Source organism: Austrofundulus limnaeus, unplaced genomic scaffold (genome assembly GCF_001266775.1).
Source record: "Austrofundulus limnaeus strain Quisiro unplaced genomic scaffold, Austrofundulus_limnaeus-1.0 Scaffold1, whole genome shotgun sequence".
NCBI lineage: Eukaryota > Metazoa > Chordata > Actinopteri > Cyprinodontiformes > Rivulidae > Austrofundulus > Austrofundulus limnaeus.
Window position 1 is genome coordinate 2544208 of NW_013952403.1, and position 19443 is coordinate 2563650.

The 19443-nt window shown below is 38.4% G+C and overlaps 2 protein-coding genes across 2 annotated transcripts in view; both read left to right on the forward strand.

The window, feature by feature from the left end:
- Positions 1–898: 898 nt before the first annotated feature.
- Positions 899–14947, forward strand: adgrg4a (adhesion G protein-coupled receptor G4a). Its single transcript, XM_014004696.1, has 29 exons — positions 899–1114; positions 1212–1341; positions 1542–2171; positions 2840–2937; positions 3017–3075; positions 3313–3367; positions 4444–4478; positions 4606–4754; positions 4997–5056; positions 6087–6161; positions 6712–6797; positions 6877–6947; positions 7043–7070; positions 7153–7175; positions 7263–7405; positions 7486–7615; positions 8168–8274; positions 8369–8585; positions 8683–8845; positions 9774–9926; positions 10308–10445; positions 10533–10578; positions 10744–10847; positions 11567–11688; positions 12712–12980; positions 14034–14139; positions 14215–14495; positions 14595–14696; positions 14783–14947. Exons 2-29 carry the CDS (start codon positions 1266–1268, stop codon positions 14929–14931), a joined length of 3675 nt encoding a protein of 1224 aa, XP_013860150.1. The 5' UTR covers positions 899–1114; positions 1212–1265; the 3' UTR covers positions 14932–14947.
- Positions 14948–18477: 3530 nt separating this feature from the next.
- vgll1 (vestigial like family member 1) overlaps positions 18478–19443 on the forward strand; it is a 6169-nt gene continuing 5203 nt past the window's right edge. The window contains exon 1 of the mRNA XM_014004708.1: positions 18478–18887. The gene's annotated coding sequence lies outside the window, so the exon portion shown is untranslated. The remainder of the gene's footprint in view (positions 18888–19443) is intronic.

Genomic DNA, 19443 nt, shown 5'->3' on the forward strand with positions numbered 1-19443 from the left:
ACACACACACACACACACACACACACACACACACACACACACACACACACACACACACACACACACACACACATGGTTGTATTCCTGTCCTTTAAGGACATTGTCTTGACTACTATTCATGTCTGTAGCCTTACTTTGACCCCAACCCTAAACTCAGTGATTACAACTAACGTGTATATCTAATCTAATCTCAATTTACACCTTAGTCCTAAACCTAACCCCTAATCCACCAACAGCACCGCTCCTTATGGGGCCTAAAGCCCAGGCACCACAAGGAGCAGCAGGTCCTCACAAAGTTTGTTTTGGAAAAATGGAGCTTACAAGGTAACAAAAACACACACACATTTGTATTTCTAACCTTGTTAGGATATTGTCTTGACCTCCATTCATTTCTGTCGCCTCACCTTGACCCTAACCCTAACAACCATATAACTAATCCYAATCTAATCTCGATTCACTCCTTAGCTCTAAACCTGACCCCTAACCTTAAAAGGATGTTCCACCATGGGACCAGACTTTAGTTCCTATAGGAATTATATCGGTCTTGACTCACACACGTTTCTTAACAAAGTAATAACTATTATTTTCTTGTACACAATACAGCTGTAATCAACATTTATGAGATTAATTAAAAAATATTTTATTTGTAAATAACAACTGAAGTCTGCTGCTTTAAACTTTCATTAGTACGTTTCCTATAAAACATGCAAAGAAGAAATGAACTATAGATAAGCCTGTTTTATAACCTAATTAGACATGAGGCTGTTAAATAATAACTATTTACTCCTGTATGTGTGTCAAACTAAATATTTACAAGTTCTGTAAACTTCAGAATAAGTTCAGAAACATGATGTGTCTTTAACGCTGACATTTTTGTGTGTGTGTGTGTTTCGTGAAGTGTCTGGTTTTACGTTATCACGATTGTTAGCTATTTTTGTTGCAGGTGAATAATGAGTAACTTCATACACTGAAGGCTGGAGAGAGGGTGTGGTGATGTTCTTACAGAGTAATAAACCTTYAGTGGCCAGCTGTCTTACGGTTCAAACAGCCTCTCCAGCAGCAAACTATTGGCAAAAACACCATTTGATCTGAGCTTCCTTAAGAAAACACCACGGTAAGTCAGAGTTTTATATGCTCAATAATAATTAATCTTTATGTTTCTTTTAAGGAGAACATAAACGACTAAACTCTCACTGATTTTTGTCCAACAGATGGCCCCTTGATGAAAGCTGAAATCTGGAGATTTTTTGAAAAGATTTGCTGTCATGAACTCTATGAGAGGGCAGCTTTTTTTTGGCGTCTATTTTCTCATATTTGAGTCACTGTGTCCTCTGGTTTCAGGTAAGATCAAACTGATTTTAAGCATTTGCCCTTGTCTTCACTGGTAGCTATAAAGTAATGTGAAAGTGTGTCTTCGCACCACTTTGTCCTGCTTTTTCCAGTGTTTTTTCTACTTGACCTTGAGCAATTAATGACACGAGCCTAACTGAACAGAATGTGCTAATGGATTTATTAATCTGTAACTTGTATGTGTATCACAGCAGCCTCTGTGGGCACCAGCTTGTGGGGGGACAAGTTGCTGTTTAAAGGCCCCCCTTGTTTGTGGCAGCTGCACCCAAAGGTGTTGGTTCCAGCCTTGAGCGAGCTGAGCGTTTGCACACTTTTAAAACTCACCCATGGAACAGAATGGACAGGTTTTGTCTACAAAGCACCTGGGAAGCATCACATCGAGCTGGGACTCAGAGGCACACCCACGGAGCTGACGACATGGCTGTTTGGGAAAGCGTACCAGGTGCCCATGGAGTTAAAACTGAACGAGTGGTACACCGTCTGCCTCACCTGGTCTGATCGAGACCAGGAGCTGAGAACATACGTCGATGGGCTTGTGCTGGAAACGCATCTGGCTCCAGGGGAGGGTCTGCAAAATCGGCTGGCCCCGAATGGCACTCTGACTCTGGGGGTGTCTCACTTTGTTAGCGTTAACGGAGAATTACGGCCGGAGAGTGGGAATAAACTGCTGGGTGAGATCGGTCTGTTCAGGATGTGGGGGAGAAAGTGGAGAGCAGAGGAGCTGATCAGACAGAACTGTGCAGAGGGGGACGTGCTGAGCTGGGACCTGCAGCAATGGAAATATGACTGTCCTCCTGAACCCGACAGCAGCCTACACTGTGGTACAAACACTGCAAACTATTTCTGTTGCTCATAAAAAGTCAACAGGAGTGTCCTCATAAATGAACATTAAAAAAACAATATTTTGTTATAGATCTGGCATCAAAAAGAAAAAAATTGTATAGGTCTTCTGGACGGGTTCTTCTYTAATGAAAYGTTTCGTCTCTTCTCCAAGAGACTTCTTCAGTCTGAGAGTTTCAGGCAAAATTCAGGCTTTTAAGCACTGCCTCCATGTGACTGACCATGTGACTCCATTGGTTTGAGAGAGGAGTAAAAGAAGCCATTGTTGTGAAGAAAGACCGTCCATCATTAAACAGAGGTGGAGGCCTCTGTTTTCAGTTGTCCCCCTCCTACAGCACGGCTATTGCCAGTATCACTCCACCCCCTGTTAACAATAAGTGTTAATTAGGTGTCAACAATAGCCATGTGATGTGAGTATCAGTCACATGGAGGCAGGGCTTAAAAGCCTGAATTTTGCCTGAAACTCTCAGACTGAAGAAGTCTCTTGGAGGAGAGACGAAACGTTTCATTAGAGAAGAACCCGTCCAGAAGACCTAYACAATTTTTTTCTTTTTGATTTTTTACCTGGATTACTGAGATGCATCAGGACATAGATCTGGCATATTTAGACATTTCTTGCCCCTTATTGTATTTATTTCTTATTTTTCAGGATGGTCCCAGTACAAAATCAAACTGTGGGCTTTTATGAATGACTCCACAGACCCTGAAAACTGCTCAGTGCCACTGGAGGAAATCACAAGAACATGGGTACAAAACAATTAAAATAAACATAAAGTTCTATTTAGTGTTCAAAGTAATAATTTGTCATATTTATTTTTGTTTTCAGCTGGAGAGCGTTTTGCCTAAAAACATTTCTGTCCAAAACATTGTTGTGTCATCTCCAAGGTGAAGTTATTTTTATTTTTTGATTTGTTAAAACAAACCATAATATTAAGTAATGAATTTAAGGCAAAGTACAAGAGCATGAATTAGTGCACCTGAGTAAATTTACTCGGTATCACTTCCTTTTTTTAAAACAGGACACGCGTCTGAGGAACCTATAGCAAATATTATAGTTTTACAATCACAGGAGTGACTGGATAACATTGTTGATTTTCAGTTGTTATCTGTGTTCCCTTACAGGCCGACGTGCCTCTTGGGTAATAATGCAGCTGCTTTTCAAGCACAACAACCTCAGGTACACATATGAGTTTTGTACTGGGCGAAAAGCAATGGTAGAAAGTGGCAAATGTAGAACGAGGTGCATTTATATAACCTTAGAATAATAATAATAAAAAACCCTAAACATTCAAACTCAATGAGAAACAAAATTGCAAAAAAAAAGTGATAAATTTTCCAAAGTGGTTGAAAACGTTTTGCATAAATGCTGTTTGAATGCTGAGTTCTGAATATTTTTGCTTAAAGCTGCTAAAGAAGCTAAAATGAGTAAAGATGCAGAACACTAGCTAAAAGCTAAAAGTAACAAAATGCTAACTAAAGTAATAAAAAGGCAGTGAGAGGTAAGGCTAATGAAGGATATCAAAATATTAGCTCTTAATAAAATGTAGCAAAATTTTAGCTAAAGTAACAAAAGACTAACTCAAAGCTAAAATTAGAAAAAGGATAGCTCAAAGTTCCAAAGACTCAAAGTATCAAAGGCAAAGCTGAAAATTATACAGGCTACAACAAACTACAAGTTCAACGTAGCAAAATGCTAATTAAAAAAAAGACTTATTTGAAGCTAAAAGAAGCAAAATGTTAGCTGAAAGGTAAAGCTAGAAGCAGCAAGAACCTGACTAAAAGCTTAAAGTAGCAAAACTGTAGCTTAAAATAGCAGAAATCTTACTAGAAGTAGAAGTTGTAACATAAAAAATATAAATAAGAAAAAAAGACAGCAAATACTGTATTAGTTAGCATTAGCAATAGGCCCCTTAGCATCAGTATAATTAGCATTAGCAGCAGATGGTTTAGCATTAGCAGTAGTAGAATTAGCCCAAGTAGACTTACCATTATTAAAATTTGCATTATTAAAATTTGCATTAGTAGCATTAGCAGTATTACTAGCATTAGTAAAAGTAGTGTTAGCTGTAGCATTAGCAGAAGCGGGATTCAGGGTTGCCAGATAGATAATGGTGAAATATTGTACTGCTACTTTAAAATGACTAAATTTTGACCCATGTTTTTGTATAAGTGAGGGGTTCGGTAAAATGAGGCATGTGATGTGAAAGGCAAACATWCACAGGAGATTTAAATACTGCACATCTGTGTTTTCAGGATTTAGGAGAATCAACTTTAACATGTGATAAATGGTAAGACACACCCTAAAGTAAGTTACAATATACTGGACAGCTGCTCAAACAGAAGATAATTGTCACCCTAATCAATTCAAATGTTTACTTTTACCAATTTTCTTTAATTTCTCTTCCTTTTTTGTAGCTTCAGCTTCGAGGTCTTTGTAAAAGTGGATCCTGCCACCGATGTAAAAATAGTTCAGACAGAAGTGACTGCATTACTCAGTTTGAGTTTCTCTCTCAACTTCCTCACCATCACAGCTGTCATTAACAGCATCTACGTACTTCCTGTGGGTGAGTTTGTGCTGCAGAGAAACATTCATGCCCCAAACAGAAATTAGAATCAACACCACAGATTAAAAAACAACATGCTGTACTTTTGAAGACAAAAATGCTTGTGTTTTGTTCAGTTCAGGAAAATGTATGTGACAATTGACTAAACATGCCAACGTGAATAACAGGGAAACAAATTAAATCTGTGGTTTAGTTCTATAAATTAAACTTATGCTGCATGTATGATGGCTTCTCTTTGATAGTGACGCTCTCAGGAACAACAGAACCTCCAACAGCCATCAGCATGGCTTCATTTCCACCAGGTGAGCATGCCACTGAGAATAATAAATATTGATTTGCTATGTCTAACTAACAATGAAATGAATTGGGTTTGTTTTAACCTAAGCCTGAAAAATTTACAAGGAAAAAACAAGAACAAATATCAAAAAGAAAAAAATTGTATAGGTCTTCTGGACGGGTTCTTCTCTAATGAAACGTTTCGTCTCTTCTCCAAGAGACTTCTTCAGTCAGAGAGTTTCAGGCAAAATTCAGGCTTTTAAGCCCTGCCTCCATGTGACTGATACATCACATGGCTATCATTGACACCTAATTAACACCTATTGTTAACAGGGGGTGGAGTGATACTGGCAAAAGCAGCGCTGTAGGAGGGGGACAACTGAAAACGGAGGCCTCCACCTCTGTTTAATGATGGACGGTCTTTCTTCACAAAAATGGCACAAACAGAGCAATGTTGTATATGCTGTTAAGTGCCAGGAGGACGGCGACTAGTTACTGTATACATCGGGGAAACAAAGCAACCACTGTTCAAAAGAATGTCCCAATACAGACGAGCTACATCTAATGGCCAGAACTCTGCAGTTTTCACTCATTTACAGGCCAGCGGTCACTCTTTCAGAGATGAGGATGTTCTCATTCTTGATAGAGAGGAACGTTGGTTTGAGAGAGGAGTAAAAGAAGCCATTTTTGTGAAGAAAGACCGTCCATCATTAAACAGTGGTGGAGGCCGCCGTTTTCAGCTCTCCCCCTCCTACAGCGCTGCTATTGCCAGTATCACTCCACCCCCTGTTAACAATAGGTGTTAATTAGGTGTCAAYGATAGCCATGTGATGTGAGTATCAGTCACATGGAGGCAGKGCTTAAAAGCCTGAATTTTGCCTGAAACTCTCAGACTGAAGAAGTCTCTTGGAGAAGAGACGAAATGTTTCATTAAAGAAGAACCCGTCCAGAAGACCTACACAATTTTTTTTGATTTTTTACCTGGATTACTGAGATGCAACAGGACAAGAACAAATATATATATGTATGCTAAAAAATATACTCGTTGTTTTACAGAAACAAGTCCAACTCTGAGTGTTTTAACTCAACCCATGTCGACGACTGGAAAACCAGATCTCACTTTTGCTGTTGGTCAGTTCACAAAACGTCTCTATTATTGTTTTTATGTCACTTTTTCAATTTTACTGTGTTATCAAAGTAAGAAATAGATTCTGTAAAAAGAATCAACAGGTGGCTTGTGGGCCACACAAACATTTCTTTGGCCTCCCTCAAAGCTGCCTGATTTTCAAACAGATTTAAATAAATTTGATGCTTAGTAGTTTTAAAAATCAGAACCAATTTCTTGATAACCTTTTAAGCTCTTTGGGATTGATCAAACTCTAAGCAAATGAAAAGGAAAGAGAATGGGCCTGTGCAGGGGTGTCATTTTGTCTGGATTCGATGTAGCTCAGATCTGGGCCCGTCTGTAAGAAAACATTGCCAGCTTCCTGCCAGCATTCAAGCTTTTATCATGAAGTAACGTTTTTGTTCTGTTCTGTTGCACAGTGCACATAAAAGATTTACCAACACAAAAATGAACTATTGTAAAAGAAAAGGCTTTTGGGTTATTTTCATTCTTGTTTTTTTTTTTATTTTTTTTTTTTATATAACACAGTGCTGTTGGGTTTCCTCTCTTTTGCAGTTAATTCCTATAAATTCTTCCGAGTTAATGTGACTTTAAGTTTGACAGGGAGCCCGACCAAACCACATGCTGTCATTGAGAGCTGGGTGAGAAACACAACCACACTTTACATGTTTTGTTTAAAAACAACAAATAAATAAATACATATATTTCTCTTTTTAAAAGTTGAAAGAAAAGCTCCAAGTGAACAAGACAATGAATGTACTGAATCTCATCATAACAGAGGACATCAGCAGGTTGTGCCCTCTGTTATTTTTCATTTATTTATTTTATTTCCCCCCATTCTCTGTCAAATAACGTCTCGGTCTTGTTTAATTCTTTTATATTGTAGAAACACAGAAAACAACAACAGTGAGTCGGTGAGTGGGCTTATTTTTAAATTAAGAAAATGAAATTAGATTTCAGTTTGACATTAATATTTGACATTAATTTGTTTTCCAGACGTTCTACAGCCACCAGAAACAGTAAGATTCAATAAGATTCAATTAGTTTAACATTGTTTTTGTTTTTTGTTGCTGTATAAGTTGACTTTATGTTTACCTCATCAACAGATATTATTGCACCTTTCATGTTCGAGAATATAGCAACAAAGATGTGGCAGAAATCGAATTGCTCATTCGTGCTGCCTTGACGAAAACATATGAAAACGACTTCTTCACCATTCAACCTCTGAAAGTGACCATCAAACACATTGGTGAGCTGCGTTTCTAACGCAAATAATGAGAGCAAAAAAAAAAAAAAACTGTTAACAAATGATACATTTATATGTTTTAGAACCAGAGAACTGTTTAGAAGACGACATGTCAACGATCTATGGACGATACATTTGGCCAGAAACATTTCCACATGATGGGCAAGAAATGGTCTGCATAAAGCCCATAACAAACAGAGCCTACAGACTTTGGTGAGACATAAAGAGCTTTTTTTTATTTGACACAATTTAGTTTTTGTTCTGAGTTCACTTTTCGTCAAAAAGTGCAGCGGTTCAACCACATATAGTGTATACTTCACAAAAAAAAATAATTATATTTATTATTAACTAAGAGAGACTCTGAAAAGTTGTTTCTTTGTGGATTTCTCTTTTATCTTAATCATATTTGGCAGAAATTGTGGAGCCGTCTCAAAACGACAAGTGAAATCCTGGTTTTGAACGGTAACACGGCTGGTTGGATCCCTGCCCTCCTGCAGCTCAAAGAGAAATAAACTGATTTCCCACACACTRATTATCTGTGCAATAAAGCATTTCATCTGTCAAGCAATAACTGCGTTATTAAGACAAACGACTGTAATGATTTGTTTTATGGCTGCTTTGAAACACAGAGTTGATGCTTATGAAGTTAAATTTGATCTTTCACTGTTATTAGATCGTTTGGGTTCAGAAACAGGCTGTCACAAGACGAGGATCAAAACACTGTCATTTTTCATCTTTTTCCTCTCATTGATCTTTTGATTTCAGTAAATTAGACATAGAAACGGACACGAGCTACTGGGCGGATCCTGATATGTCAAACTGCAACCAGGTTCTGACAATATCAGATATCACCAACATCACCGTCACCCCCGGTAAGAGGGTCCATATCACTCACTCATTCCAGCTTTTTGGATCGTTTCAAAGCTTTGACAATAATTAATTAATATGTGTGTCAATGACGTCCAGATAATGCAGCTGAAGTTGTGGACATGATTCAGGACCTGGTAGATGTCCAGTTGGGGAACGGCTCCCAGCTCTCGTCCTCTGAGCTGGGCTCAGTGATGGACAAGCTCAGCGAGGTGGTTGAAATAAGCCCCATTGAGCCCGTCATCGGAGGGGACATTGTGAATATTGTTGCCAACATCCTGCTTTCTGAAACGGACGTCACACCTGTGGCTAACAAGTAAGACAAAAAGGCATTGCATTGTAAAAATAGACAGAAGAAGAAGAAGGAATTCATGTATTTGTTAACCTTTTGTTCCACTTCTTGTTTTGCAAAGTGTTCTTGATCTGACAGACCGGATGGGGAACAGCATGGAGTTCCAGGGGGAAATTGCGAATCTAAAAGCTCCAGCCCTCGCCCTTTCCATGATTGATGTTGATCCAGAAGAATTCAGTGGCCTAACCTTTGGAGTGTCTCTGACAAATTCAATGAACCCCGAGGTAAGATGTGCTGAAGGGTTATTTAAAATGTTTGACAAAGCTTGAAGAAAGCGCTTCTGAATAATTAAAAATGGTTGCATTTCTTCACAACTTTTCATGACAACACAACCAGAGTAATGTCCTAATGGCACATTCAAATACAACCTGTATATTCCGCTATCTAACAAACTATATTCAGYATTATAACTACTATACTTGTAATGGGACACTGCAAATGTTAAGAATTAGATAAAGTAAATGAAATGCAAAAAAAAATAAAATAAAATAAAATAAATTTACTGTAATTTACTGAAAAACTCAGAATACAAAAGAGCCAAGAAAAATTCCAAACAGCAAAGTAATAAATAAGCKTAAAGCAATAGGTCCAGTCTTTTGAAGCGGGTTTATTTAGAAAAGTTGTGAATGATAAATATCTTAYTTGCTCTAGATAGATACAGAACCACATCAGTTTGGATAAATTAACCAGACTTCTCCATGCTAAGATCATTCAAAGGTCTTAGCAAATTTACAGGTGAGAAAGAYGATCAAAGTTTACAACTTCTCCACATCACCTCACTGCTGTAATTATTACTGGTGTTAACGAGAAGAGYTGATGCAGTGACCTGCTGCCCTGAAGATATTAGCTGGAAGTCCAYGACGTTGTTTAGCAGCTCCACAGTAAATACTGTGAYGTTRTTGTTCAAAAGATGCAATATAGAGAAARGTGAAAYATGGGTTGAAAAATATGACTCAAACAGAATATAAAGACGCAGCACCGGGAGAAACTAAATTCAACTTTCTGCACTTGTACAGACTTYAAGTACACAACAAAACTTAAAAAAGTGTATTTTGCATATGTCCCCTTTGAAGTCCAATAAGTGATTTTTTTTAAGAAATGATGAGAAACTATCAAATCAAATTAAAGGTTTTTCTTTTTTTTATTTCTCAGGTTTTTGTTAACCACAGTTTTGTGAAAAAACCATTCCCTGAGGTAAACGCCACGATCTCTCTGCCCTCTGAGCTCAACAACTTTTTACCCACCGGAGACAAAAACACCACACGAGTCCAGTTTCAGTTTTATGGAACCCCAGACCTTTTTCAGGTATTTCCTTTTATTCTGTTYAATATGTTTGAGTTTATTGTTGTGGATCAGCATACCACTTGTCTAATAATTAAAGGAATCTTTCAAAATGTAGGGAAGTATGCTGGAAACAGAGTAAACACCTGACGAGACTTGTTGTTTTGCTGGGTTTATATGTTTGGCTGCTTCTGACGTCCTGATGTTTCCAGGCAACATGTTTTACACATGACTTTTTACAGTATGGACAAACAAGAAATGTGAACTAAATCACCTCACTAATCTTCCATAAAAGGAGCTTTTTATATATAACAGCTTTAAAAATATGACTTTATTTGGATGTTTTTGCACGACAGGTTACAGATTTGCCCTTTGCAGTGCATTATTGTGCTCTTTTTTTAACAGGACACTTATTTAGCGAATGCAACACAAAGCAACTGGACATTAAACTCCTATATAGTATCTGCCAGCATCAACAACACCCACGTCGTCAACCTGGAGAAACGAGTGGTGGTGAACCTCAGCCATGTAAATCCCAAAAAGGTGAGAATTATTGCTTTCATTTTGTCAGCTGTAACCAAACCTCTTTATGAAATTCCTGTTCCGTTAATATCTCTTCATTGTTTGTAGCCAGAAGACAAGGTGCAGTGCATGTTTTGGGATTTCCAGAAGTACGGTGAGTTGATCTTTGCTAATAACCGTCTGTGTGAACAGCTAGATGAGTTACTGTAACGGAGCATCATTAAGGAAACAGTTTGATTCATAAAGGTTCATAGAAACAGGAAGCTGGGCGTCTGTTGATAAGGAGGTTTAATCAAATGTGTGTGTGTGTGTGTGTCAGGTGGCCTCGGTGGTTGGAACAGCAGCGGCTGTGAGACTCGGAGTATCTCCTCTCATCAGACCAGCTGTCTCTGTGATCACCTCACGCATTTCGCCGTTCTCCTTGTGAGTTTTGGAGGCGGCGGGGGGGGGGGGGGGGGGGGTCTTCTAGTCTTCTAAAGGAAAGCAAGGATCAAACTCTCACGTGGACAAACATACTGCAGGCAATCTGTTGAGCTGTGTTCTGCTTTAAAGTACCAGTGACGTCAATTTTTTTGCAATAAATATGAATGCATTTTTGRAAAKATAACACTGATAACATACTGCAAAACAAATTTCATGCCCCTGAGATGAACAGCTGTTGAGATATTTGCATGTGAAGTAACAGGAAGTGATGTCAAAGGGGAATGTCTGCATGTAAACAGAGCATTGCTACAACAGCTAACAACACAGACTGTAGAGAAGAATCTGACGTTTCTTTAGGTTATTTTGAGTCACTATTAGAGAGATGAAGAAGAGTCGGACTTCAAATTACATTATTTCAACAAAGACCAGGGAGCTGTCTTTGTTAAAGAGTTCCCCTTTGATGTCACTTCCTGTTTCACTTTTGCTGAGTCAAGTTCAAAAGTAAATATGCCAGTTTTGTGATCAAATGGGTAAAAYCATGTGTGTTATGCCAAGTTTCTTAAACAGATTTTTCTTTAACTTTTTGTATGATATGCATGTCACAGACACTAACATATTCATTTTATGTACTTATACCCTAAAAATACACTAAGTTTTACACTGATTGTATTGCATTAACAGAATCTTAAAATACTGTTTTTGTCTTTTGTGTATTTCAGGATGTGTCACGAACTTCTATCAGTAAAACTGACAACGAGATTCTAACAGTGATTTCTTATGTTGGTTGTGGAATATCCTCCATCTTTCTGGGCATCACTTTGCTCACTTATCTTGTCTTTGAGTAAGTCACCACGAAGCTGTCTWGTTGTTTTGTAACACAACAAGTTTATGTATACTTTCCAAATAGCCGTCATGCTGAAATTGACAGCTACAACAAAGAGTAGAGACAGAAACTGCTTTTTCAACAATTATGTAATTAGTCATCAATTAGGAATAACTGCTTTTCATTTTGTGACYGCTTCTTCTAATTAAAACTGTTTTATTACATAATTACATGTTAGACCAGATGTTAAACTCAAGTTTCTCTGGCTCCATTTAGCTCTGGYTGACATTTATTTGGAAGTAGTTTTTTTATATTTAGTGTTTTCATAGTTATTATTATAGTTTAGTGCACTGTTCTCATGACAGCTGGTCAACTTTCAAGACAAGAAAATGAAGTTTGAATTTTCTGTAATCTTTGATTTTGGTGTGAAAAGAGCAACAGAGAATTGGCTTTAATTACCTTTTTCTTTGTTATTTACTTATTTAAAGTGAAATAATTGGATTTTTAGTGAGATTTTTTAACCTGATTTGCTGGATTGTGATAAAAAAGTATCTCTAGATATGATAAATGAAATAGTTGTTGGTAAAGAGTGAGACCGAAGAAATCACTACTGAAGATGAGTCTAAAAATGTAATTTCTTTTCTTTATCTGTTAGGTTATGTATGTTCTAAATGCTACATAAGACACAACTTTGTAAAAGTCATTGGTATTAAGAATAATTTGTTACTTAATTTCTTTAATAAAGAAATTGGCCCATAGCTTGGACCAAGTTTTTAATTTTTGCCCCCTTGTGTAAATGAGTTCAACATCTCTTTGTTAGACAGTAAGAACACAATCCCTAAATGTCCAACTATGATACCAAAATGGATTTGTCTTAAGAAGCCTCAGTATCCAAAGAAAAAAAACCTTTTCACTATTTGCTTTATGTCTTAGTGTTGTTTTAGCTTCATTATTAAAGCAGTAATACATAGTTTGATTCTTGTTGATAAACCAAGACTTCTAAAGACCTCCTAGACCCTCACCAATCGGCCTCTCTTTCAGGAAGCTGCGTCAGGACTATCCAGCTAAGATACTCATCAACCTGTCCACTGCACTCCTGGGGCTGAGCATGCTCTTCCTCCTTGACTCCTGGCTCTCATCCTTCAACAGCTACGGTCTGTGCATCACAACCGCTGCGTCCCTTCACTACTTCATGCTGGCCTCCTTCATCTGGATGGGTCTGGAGGCTGTGCACATGTACCTTGCTCTGGTTAAGGTGTTCAACACCTACGTGTCCGCTTACATCCTCAAGTTCTGCGTTGCTGGATGGGGTAAGGAAGAAGTTTGGGTTGCAAAAAGGGAAAACACTTTGCTAACACTGCTGAAAATGGTATTTAATATCTAAATTTAAAATGTGTTTATTGAGAACAATATGATGGGTGGTACCTGTGGTCCAGAAGTTTGAAGCGCAGCTCGTACTCAGACCACAACTGCAAGTTGATGTCTTGTGGCAGCATTAGCAGCATTAGCAGATTTAGCAGCGTTAGCAGCATTAGCAGTATTACAGTTTGCTTTTGTCATAATCGCGATGATGATGTCACAAAGCCAAACACCAACAGCAAAGACTGCGTTCCATTCTGAAAACCTAAATGTAAACTTTAACAGTTRACAACAAAGATTTAGGATTAACATTTAGACATAAAATTTAACATTTAAATTTATCATGTAGTAAAAATTAGTAAAATATAAGAGCACTGAGCTAAACAACGAGAAAATATTAGARGAAATGCTTTAACTAGGATTTTACAAGCGAGCTAAACAATGAAAATATGTTAGTGGCATTTTTTAAACATTTTATTTTACATTTGGCACCCCATAACCATGAGTTATAAACAACTCATTGTTATGGGGCGCCAAATGATTCATATTTTAGGGTATACAATGTTACTTGTAAAGAAGCACCAAGGTAAGAGGTGAAATTAATTAGGAATTCTTATTTAAAACAAATCACTTACTTTTGGTCCTATTCCCTGTTTGATTCCTTCGGGCATCATATTTACTCAGTTTTAGTCATTCAGGATCTGGGAAATAGTCTTGTTTTGGACCAAAAACATGCAGGAAYATAAAACAAAACAAATAATTTTCCTTTCATTGCTCATGTCACCACTAGAGGGCGCATTTTGAAGCTCGACAAAATAAACCTAAACAAATAACTTTGTTTATTTTAGATGATTTTTGTCTTCTGTTCAAATGATCTGAAGAAACTTCCAGAAATTTCAAAAMGCTTCTATAAGAGTAATTTGATTTATTTGGTGATAATGAAGATAAAGTAGAAATGTTAACAAAAATATAAGCATGGGTTTGGATGTTTTGTGCCCTCACAGGTATCCCTTTGCTAATAATCATCCTGGTTCTGTCCATTGATAAAGATGTTTATGGAAGTTTGATACCCAAAGACAATGCGGTGGCGCTTCAGTCCACAGAACCATTGTGAGTCCAAAAATCATTTAGCTGCAAAATGAATCAAAAWCTGCCACTAACAAACCCAACTCTCTGTTCCTCCAGCTGCTGGCTGCAGGATGACGTCGTCTTCTTTGTAACGGTGGTGGCCGTCGTCGTCCTCATCTTGTTGGGCAACTTGGCCGTGTTCATCGTGGTTCTGATCCAGATCAAACGAATGAGGGCCAATAACCTGTCGGCAAAAGGACGCAGCTCTTTGCAGGACCTGAGAGCGGTTGTGGGCCTCACCATTCTGCTGGGCCTGACCTGGTCCATGGGCTTGTTTTCATTCGGGCCAGGCCGGGTGGCCATGATGTACATGTTTTCAATCTGCAATTCCTTACAAGGTTAGTACAGCTGTTGGACACACATTAAATGCAGCCAAGTTCACTGCTGTTTGCATCAGCGTTAGGTGTCGAACTCACATGCKGTGCGTTTTGTTGCAGGATTTTTTGTGTTTCTGTTCCACTGTTTGATGAAGGAGAAYGTGAGGAAACAGTGGAGAACTTATCTGTGCTGTGGACACTTTAGACTMACGGATAACTCAGGTACCTGGAGCCACGGTGCACGTCTCTGTGCAGCAGAATTATGGTCCTTKGGGGTGTTTTTATTGTGTTTCTTCATCTACTTTCAGACTGGAGCCTCTCAGCAACCGTGTGTGGCCGCTCCGAAAAGGGCAATCTTATTAACTCTGATTCAGTGGCCTCAGAGAACACGTCCTCCCTCAGATCATCTACTCTGCCGCAAAATCCTCACCACAGCACCACCAGAGGACAGGACTGAGCCTACTGAYGGGCTGTCATGGGTTATATGGGTTCTTAAATAGTTTTCATTTTAATTGATGCTCAGTTTAAAGAACTGAACACTGTTTTGATTGTTAACTCAATACAGTTTAAAAAAATCTCATTTAAAAAGTTTAGTCCATAAAACTGCTTAAATTGGCTGTTCATTGTTGAACCTATTCAACACAATAGTATAAACCTATTCAACACAATAGTATAAACCTATTCAACACAATAGTATAAATCAGATGAGTCCTACCTGTGGGGAGAAAGGTGCATTCTACTGTTTTTCTAATTTAATAGTCTTGATTTTTTTTATTTTATTTATTTTTATTCAAACAATCCAAGTTATACATTTGACTTTGCTTAGTGATAGATGACAAGTTAAAGTTCACAGTTTGTCTTTGAGCAAAGATTTTAATCCAGGGGTAAAAATGAGTTTGATTTATGTGGTAATAAACTAAAATGAAGGCATCTGTGTCATGTATTAAATATGGACTCTGTGGGAACTTGTATAGAATATTTAGCTGAAACAAATGTTTGTTCTATTTATGTTCTGCGTCAGATATTGTGACAACAGTATTGTCAGTAATTCTGTTTATATTAAACTAAAGTTGGTTTTGTTCCACTTTGATTTCTTTTTTTTAACCACAATTTTTACAGTTTAAAGCTACTTTTGGACTCTTTAATCGGGGCACAGAGAGACTTTTTTGCAAATGGTTGCTAACCTTAAAAAGCTATAATTCAGCAATTTTAAGACTTAATGAGATTAAATTTGTTGGGATGAATGTATGAATGATCACAATTGTTGATGCTAATCTCAAATTAGACTAGCCACTAATGCTAATTTTACAAATGGCTATAATTCTGCCATTTATAAACATATGCAGCTAAAATTACTACAGAAGTATCAGAGGACAATCTAACAAAAATCTGAGTGCTAATGTGAAATCCAAGATCCCCACTCACTTGTCAGTTATCTGAGGGTGGCCAATCAGGTGCCAGGAGCGGCACTTCCCACTCCAGTCACTCCTTTGGCTCTGCTCCTGTCTTTAACACAGAACTTTTCTAAGACACCGCATATATAAATTTCACAAAAACACTAAAAATATCAGGTTTTATAGCAGGCAAAAAACCCAGGGCGCAGGCAGGTTCAAAACTGGAAAAAMAAGGTATTTAATTTAAATYGAACGTCTGGCAGTGCAGCACAAAAAACTCACTTGAGGTCAAGGTAACAGGAAACACGGAAGCAGGTCACAGTCAGGGGAGGCTGAACAATGATCCCACCAAGACAGAAGACAAGACTCAGAATATAAAGCAAACAAATTAAGGAACGATGGGAAACACCTGGGGAAACACAAGAGGAGACAGGTGAGCGAGGGTGGGGCTGCAGGGCAGAGAAACACAGGGAAACAGAAAAACACTAGAAAGTGAAAAAAAAAAAAGAAAAAAATAGTATAGGTCTTCTGGACGGGTTCTTCTCTAATGAAACGTTTCGTCTCTCCTCCAAGAGACTTCTTCAGTCTGAGAGTTTCAGGCAAAATTCAGGCTTTTAAGCCCTGCCTCCATGTGATTGATACACACGGAGGCAGGGCTTAAAAGCCTGAATTTTGCCTGAAACTCTCAGACTGAAGAAGTCTCTTGGAGGAGAGACGAAACGTTTCAKTAGAGAAGAACCCGTCCAGAAGACCTATACAATTTTTTCTTTTTGATTTTTTACCTGGATTACTGAGAYGCATCAGGACACCAGAAAGTGAAGACAAAAACACCGATCATGACAAAAAAGACCCAACATTCCTTAAAGTAATACAGTTTACCCACCTTGGCACAAAGTCAAACTTGTTCTCAGTGCAGGTTAGACTCCAGCAGGGCTGTCCCTTGTCTCCAGTCCTGCTTATAGTGTTCATGGACAGGATCTCAAGGCACAGTCATGGAGAGGAGGGTGTCTGGTTTGGGAACCATAGGGTCTTGTTTTTATTTTATGCAGATGATGTGGTTCTGTTGGCGTCTTCAGAACAAGACCTTCAGCGTGCACTGGGGCAGTTTGAAGCTGATTGTGAAGCGGCTGGGATAAGAGTTAGTTCCTCTCAATCTGATGGTTCTCGACTGGAAGAGGGTGAAATGCTCCATCCAGGTGGGGTGGGGGTGGGGGTGTGGGGGGTATTTGTTTCAACTGGAATAGTTTAACTATCTGGATGGAGCTGGAGATGGTTCGACAGATCAGGGCCTCATCCTCAGTGGTGCAGAAAGATTTGAGTTGAAAGGTAAAGCTCTCCATTTACTGGTCTGCCTCACCTTCTAACCCTCAGCTGTGGTCACGAGGCGTGGATCATGACTGAAAAAACGAAACCCTGGATACAAGCAGCCAACATGAGCTTCCTTCGTAGGGTGCYCGGGCTCAGCCTTAGAGATCGGGTGAGGACTCTTCACCCCGGAAAGAACGGGACTACCTCCTGTCTGGATGCGGGCTGCCCCCAGCGGCGGGTGGGTACAACAAGAGGAAAAGATGGAGATATTGCCCACTTGTCAACTTGTGCTGAGAAATGATTATGYTGTATCCATTTTTGTCAAACTTTGAAAGTGTTGTTATGAAGACTCATGAGAAGTCAAGGTCAGAATATGTGTTTTAAGTGACTCTCAGCTACTGCCACATCAAATACACTGCYTGGCCAAAAAAAAAGGTCACACACTCTAGTATTTTGTTGGGCCACCTTTAGCTTTGATTACGGCACACATTCGTTGTGACATTGTTTAGATAAGCTTCTGCAAAATCACAAGATTTATTTCAATCCAGAGTTGCATTCATTTTTCACCAAGATGCCATTGATGATGGTAGAGTCTGACAGCTGCGCCAAGCCTTCTCCAGCACATCCCAAAGATTCTCAGTGGACTCTGTAGAGCCAATCCATGTGTGAAAATGATGTCTCATGCTCCCTGAACCACTCTTTCACAATTCAGATGGTCACAATCCTGGCATTGTCATTTTGGAATGTGGCCGTGCCTTCAGGGAAGAAACAATCCATCGTTGGAATAACCTGGTCATTCAGTATATTCAGGTAGTCAGCTGACCTCATTCTTTGGGCACAAAATGTTGCYGAACCTAGACCTGACCACCTGCAGCAATCCCACATCATAGTTAAATCCAGGTGGTGACTTTTTTGTGTATTAGGTCAAAATCTGTCCCTTTGACTGTGTTAAAGCTCATTTTTGTGGTTTTTGAAGGTCACTTAGCTGTGGCAGCCATCTTCAATAAAGCTGGCTCCAAACAATCAGTTTAGTTAATTACTTTGTGCAAGTCTCATTAAAATTCATCCTGTGGTTAATGACACAGTTTGGTAACAGACACACACACTCAAGCAAAAATGTAACTATTCATATTTGTCTTTTGGTAGTAGGTGAGAAAAATAAGGACAATAAAGGAAAAAAACAACAACAACGAACATTGTTTCAATGAAACCTATATAATTTATTGCAGTGGGTTAAAAGTCAATGGGTCAAATATTTACATATATACTGTATATATAAAGTTTTCTGTTTCAGTTGAACTAAGGTAATAAAAAGATTTAAAGAGTAGTTTTAAATCCAGCTCAAATTAACTGCTGTTAAACTGCGTATGAGTTTCTGACAGCTCAGGTGAGGAATGTTTTTGATGAGTCGCTGTTCTGGTTTTGGAGGAACTCGCTGGGTCACATTCTGCTCATAACTGTAACCCTCCCAGGTCTGAAACATCCTGTAACTCAGGCGGCTCCGTGGACTAAAGTTAGTTCTGTGGAAGAAAAGGAGAGAGCAGTCACAACCGTCGCAGCTTCTTTTATATCAATTCTACGATCAGATGCTCAAACTGAAGGCAAGTGGCGTCCTTTGGCATCATTTCGGCTGCGGCTCTTCTTCTCCTCTGGTCGCCCGGTCAATGCAAGCTTCTGCTCTCTGGTCACATTTGGTCAATCATCAAGCTGGGTAAGAAAGGTTACATTAGATCAGCTGGTTTGTTAGTTGAAAAAAAACAACAAAAAAACAACTATATGTTTATTTGGTTAAATTTATCATGTTAGCAAATGAGATGATTTTGATACTTTTTTAGTTTTAGATCAAAGTAAAATACATTTTACCCATCGTAGCCTTTTTAAAATGAAAACCTTCTGAAAACCTTAGTTATTCACTCAAATTATTAWATGTGACCCATCACATCGATATGAGGATTAAGTCTAAAAGTGGTATAAGGAGAAACAAGCAAGTATAGGTATTTTGATTAAAACTTTTGCAAAAATTGCATTTTGTCAAAACATAATGAATAAATGGCTCATCAACATATCATTTGAATGAACTGTCTGAAATGTAATTATAACACAAAATTTTGAAGCACTTTTTTGAGCAGTAGCAACAAAAAAACCCGAGTTTGAGTAAAAATGCCTTCAAACTTTGAGATTTTCCATGGGAGCTAGCAAGGTTTTGTTTCATTTCAACTGGGAAATCTCAATATTCAAATATAGTTTGAGGTTTCCTCTTTATAAGG